The 5,317-nt window shown below is 53.1% G+C and overlaps 1 protein-coding gene across 1 annotated transcript in view; it reads right to left on the reverse strand.

The window, feature by feature from the left end:
- The window catches only part of LOC112944285 (protocadherin alpha-4-like), a gene marked incomplete at its 3' end in the record, with an annotated part of 18,716 nt that extends 17,284 nt beyond the window's left edge, over positions 1 to 1,432 (reverse strand). Inside the window, exon 1 of the mRNA XM_026035683.1 lies at positions 3 to 1,432. Coding sequence (XP_025891468.1) covers positions 3 to 1,432 — 1,430 coding nt within the window. The remainder of the gene's footprint in view (positions 1 to 2) is intronic.
- Between the last annotated feature and the right edge of the window lie 3,885 nt (positions 1,433 to 5,317).

A 5,317-nucleotide genomic window follows, 5' to 3' on the forward strand; every position in this document is an offset into this window, starting at 1 on the left:
CCGCCTCGTCCGGGTCCCGCGCCCACACACGCGCCAGCTCCGCGCCCGCCGCGTTGTTCTCCCGCGCCAGCACCGTGTACACGGCCTGCGCGAACGACGGCGCGTTGTCGTTCACGTCGGACACCGGCACCCGCAGGGCSCGCCTGGCSCGCAGCGGCGGCGTCCCGCCGTCCTCCGCACGCACCTCCACCTCGTACTCCGACACWCGCTCCCGGTCCAGCGCCTCACGCAGCACCAGCGAGTACGAGCCCTCGAACGTCGACACCACACCGAACGGCGACGGCGGCCACACCGTGCACCGCACGCGMCCGTTCGACCCCGAGTCACGGTCCGACACGCTCAGCAGCGCCACCACCGTCCCCAGCGCCGCGTCCTCGGCCACCGGCACCGACAGCGACGTCACCCRCACCTCCGGCGCGTTGTCGTTCACGTCCAACACCTCCACCACCACTTTGCAGTGCCCCGAAAGGGGAGGTGTACCCCTGTCTTCCGCTTCTACTTGTATCTCGTAAAGACGAACCTCTTCAAAATCCAGGGGACCTGTCAGCCTCATTTCCCCGGTGCTTGGCTCTAGCACGAACAGGTCTGTTCCACTGGCAGGGATTACACTGTTCATTGTGTACAACACTTCGCTGTTAATTCCCTCGTCCAGATCCGTGGCGCAGACATGAACCAGTCCCTCCCCTTCTAGGGCGCTCTCCGCCAGCTGTACTTTGTAGACMGACTGGTTGAAYTCRGGCGCGTTGTCGTTCACATCCAGCACCGAGATCACCAGCTCCATCGTSCCCGAYARMGAYGGTCTGCCCCCGTCACTCSCAGTCAGCAGTAAACGGTGTTCAGCCATCGCCTCCCGGTCCAGCGATTTCGASAGAACCAGAAACAAGGACTCACTRTATTTTTCGTTCTTTTGCAGTTGCAGAGAGAAATGCTCGCTGGGGCTCAGTTTGTAGGAGAGCTGCGCGTTCGCTCCGATATCCGAGTCYGACGCGCCCTCCAGAGGGAACCTGGAACCTGGAGGAGAAGTCTCCGAGATGCTGAGGTYTTTYCGGGCGGCGGGGAAGAKCGGGGCGTTGTCGTTGATGTCGGTGACCTCCAGCTCCACGTGAAAGACGCGCAGCGGCCGCTCCACCAGCACCTCCAGGCGCAGCACGCACGGCGCGCTCTTGCCGCACAGCTCCTCCCGGTCCAGCCGCGAGCTCACCACCAGCGCGCCGCTCGCCCCGCTCACCTCCACGCTCGCCGCACGATCCTGGGCCACCAGACGCAGCCCACGCGCCTCCGCCTCGCCCGCCTCCACGCCCAGGTCCTGCGCCAGCCGGCCCACCACCGTGCCGCCCTTCGCTTCCTCCGGCACCGAGTACCGCACCTGACCGCCGACCAGCGCCCACGCCGCCTGCAGCACCAGCAGCCGCACCGCGCACCGCACGCCCATGGCCAGCGCCGCTCCCGCACCGSACCCGSGCGCTTCCCCGACACCCACGTCCCCCGCCGCCGCTCTCCGGCACCGCCGCSTTTGCCCTCCCGCTCCCCCCGCGCTCACAGCCGGGCTTTCCGCCGCACCGGGGCGGAGCCGACGCAGACGCCGCCGTTTCTGAGCCTGCAGCGACACCGTGTGACCCGCCGCCTCACACGCCACCACGGAGCCGCCTTGTTCTTGTTCCCTCTGCCTGGTCTGGAGCCGCGGCCCCCGCCATCCCACACCTCCCCCGGCACGGACATGACCCAGCACCGCCGCTCCGGCTGCGCACTCGGTCAGACGACACGGAACTTTCTGCTCGGCCCTTCGTAGGAAACACCAGCACGGATCGGGAATCTCTTCCGGGATAATCTGCCGTTCCCGGAACAAAAGATATCCAGCGGTAACCTTCGCCTTCGGTGCCTCAGTTCAGGCTCTGTCTCCGTAAAAGAACTCGCTTCTTTCAGCAGCCATACAGACGAGCAATACAGAACACTGAACCGTTTACTTTTTTTTTTTTTTCATTTGTTTCCATAAAGGATCAAGGAGTTGGAAGTGGAAAGTGCTTTAAGACCTGCGACTTGTGGTAACTGCTCCCAGGAGGTGCAGGAAAGCTTTGTCGAGTGGCAAAATCTGCACCATAACAAAAAAGTACGCAGAAGGAAGAGGAATGAGAGATCCAATACCTCTTCCTACTCGAAAACGTTATGGTAGACCGTACAGAGAACATGGGAGCTCCCCTGTTTTTTTTCCTTTTCTTTTTTTTTTTTTTTTTTTTTTTTTGTGAGAAGACAGCAATGACTGGAAAAGCTCACCAGGAAAATGAAGTACATGAAGAACAGCTGACTTCGGTCTCGTCTTTCCTCAGGAGGTGCTCTCACAATTTATGATGGTGAGCTTTTTTTTTTTGTTGTTTTTTCTCTCTCCATACTGCCTTTCCCTACATTTCTTACTCCATTTCTCTGTCCTACCATTAACTTGGATAACCATCCCTACCATTCTGTTCTTGTCTCCATTTCTCCTCCTTTGGTTATGTCYCCGCTTTTGCAATAGTGTTTTCTAAATACTGATACCACTCTTTGCATGTACAGGCAGGACTGTAGATATAACCTCCCCTGCCTCTTTCTCATTATATCTTGCATGAAGTCCTGAGGATTCTGAAGGTCTCTTGGGAACTGCTTTGCTCAGGAACTCTCTCTGTATGTGCAAGTGGACAACCACTGTGGCATTTAGCACTCCTGCAAAGGCCTTCAGTGACTCCTTCCATCCTCCCCTCTGTCCTTCACAGCTTAGGGCAGTTCCAAAGATCGTGCAGACCTCACATCTCATTTCCAAAATTTCACAGACCTCAAAACGAAAGAGTCTACATCTTACATGAAAATACTGAAACATCTCTGAAATCAGTCTGGCAATAGGGAAAGGGACTGGTGCTGGTGGAGGAAATACTGTCCCAGGTGGTACATGCACACTCACCCTCAGCTACCTAATATTATCCCAATATATATAACTGTACTCCCAAGAAATCAAGCAAGGCCTACAACCAGGGGAGCCATTAAGGGTACAGTCAGGAGCCATGAGTGACCATCTTCCACTGGTGAATGGAAATATGCATGCCATCAGTGTCCTGGAATCAAGGACCAAAGAGAGAACAGGAGTTTTTCCACTCACCACACTGAGTCCGACTAATACAGAGGCAATGGAAGAAAGGACATCCTGCGATGCTGTGACCATATGTAAGAGGGATAAACAGCAGAGTACGTAGGAAACAGTTGTGGTTTTCCCCTGCTTCTCACAGGTGGGCACACCACCTGCGAGGCATGTGCTCCGCTGCCTCACATGTGCCCACAGAGTCACCTTGTCCCAAGTGCCAGGCCAGGGTCACTACAAAGGGCCTCGGCACTCGCCACGTCTCTGGGCATGGACATGACCTGGCACCAATGCTCTGCTCCCCTCTCAGCTCAGACAGTGTGGATTTCTCTGCTTGGCGCTTCACATGGAAAAACCACCATGGATTGGGGACCTCTTCTGGGATAATCCAGCTTCCTCAGAACAAGACTTATTTAACTGTAACCTCTGTCTCCCATTACAGGGTTCTGGCTCTTGCTCTTTACGAAGACAAAGAATGGCCTTTTGCACCCACACAGTCAAGAGAGCAAGCAAACAAAAATGGGGCTTACTCTTGCTAGTTTGCCTGTAATCAATTGAGAAGAACTGGAAAGTGATGTAAGCCCTGTGGTAGCTGCTCCAACGGGGTTCAGGAAAACCCTGGAAAGGGGGAGAATCTGCACAAAACCAACAAAGGCTGCAGAGGAAACAGGAACGAGAGATCCTTTCTGCCCCAGTTCTGCACTTTATGGTCAACTATGCAGGGAACGGGTGAACGCCCCTCACTTTCATTGCGAGACAGGCATGATGACATGAAAAGGGGAAGAGATGCAGGGGAAAATGGAGCATGTAAAAAAAAAAAATCACCCTCTTCCATCTGTTCTTCCTTTCTGAGGAAAGGAAGAGCCCTCTGAGGAATGCTGAGCCCTCAGAATTCATGCTGCTGAGTTCTTTTTATTTCTCTTCTTAATGTGATCCATTTTGTTCTCCTTCCTCTCTATCTCATTCCATTCTATTGTTTCCCTGAATGTTTTTTTCCTTCTTCTCACTACTTCTTCTTGAGCCTGTCCCTTTTCCAAAGCATTTCTATGCATTTTTAATAATAGTTTGGGAAGGAACTTGTGCTAAACCTCTGCTGCTCTTCCTGCTTCTTCCCCAACATGTCCTGCATGAGGTTCTCAGTACCAAGGATTCTGAAGGATTCTCAGAACGTTTTTTTCCCAAATAAGTTGTTCTCTCTCTTGCACTCTTCCTCTCTGCATCTCTCTGCATGTGCCAGTAGATGCAGAGCCCCTGCGGTAAAGAGCACACCTGGGAAGGCCTTCAATGACAGCACCCTGTCCTCACCTCTTTTTTCCTTGCCTTGTCCTCACTCCTCTTTGCTCTGTAGACTATAAAGGCTTCTTGCAGGCCTTGCAAATCATGCACGGCTGTGACCTGTTTCACCTTGGAGCTACACGATGCACTTCTGCGTCTCTTTCCAGGCAGACATCCACTACCAGAGTAACAGAGCCAAGACTTCAGCATGAAGTATCAATAGGAGATTAATTTCCCATGCAGTGTCTCAGAATCATCAGTATCATCCACCCAGTCCATAACCAAACAAAAACCATGATGGTTATCCTACAGCATTAAAAAAAAAAATGCAGGAAAACATTGACAAGGGGCAGAATCTGTGCAATAACAATCAAGAATGCAGGAAGAACAGCAATGAGGGATCTAGTGCCTCATGTTGCTCCAAKATAGTTTGGTTGACAAAGCAGGGAATGAAAGAGCTCCCCTCGATTCCTCTGYAAGAGGTGCACGATGAGCCCAAAAGCAGAAGGGATGCAGGAGGACAACAGAACACATGAAAAATCACCCTCTTCARTCTTGTCTTCCTTCCATGCAAACCTCTCACAATTCCTGCTGGGGAGTTCTCTTTTTTTCTCCTCACTATCTTGTCTTTCCCTCCATTCCCTACTCCTTCCCTCCTGCCTCCTTCCATTCTCTTCACAACCCATGTTCTTCTTGCATTTCTCCTCCTCTTTTTCTTCCCTTTTCCRAAGTGTTTTCTAACTATAAATGCCCCCCTTGACGTGAAGCAGGGGCAGCACTTTAGGCAAAACCACTCTTGCCTCTTCCTCGTCATGTCACACACGAACTCCTGAGTATTGAGGAATCTGAAGGACATTCAGGAACTGATTGCAAGGGAAGTATCTCTCCCTCTGTCTCTTTGTGCATGAGTCTCTGGACTCAAGAGCCAATGTGGCATGG

This window comes from Nothoprocta perdicaria, unplaced genomic scaffold (genome assembly GCF_003342845.1).
Source record: "Nothoprocta perdicaria isolate Ctin4 unplaced genomic scaffold, notPer1 scaffold_165, whole genome shotgun sequence".
NCBI classification, from domain to species: Eukaryota; Metazoa; Chordata; class Aves; order Tinamiformes; family Tinamidae; genus Nothoprocta; species Nothoprocta perdicaria.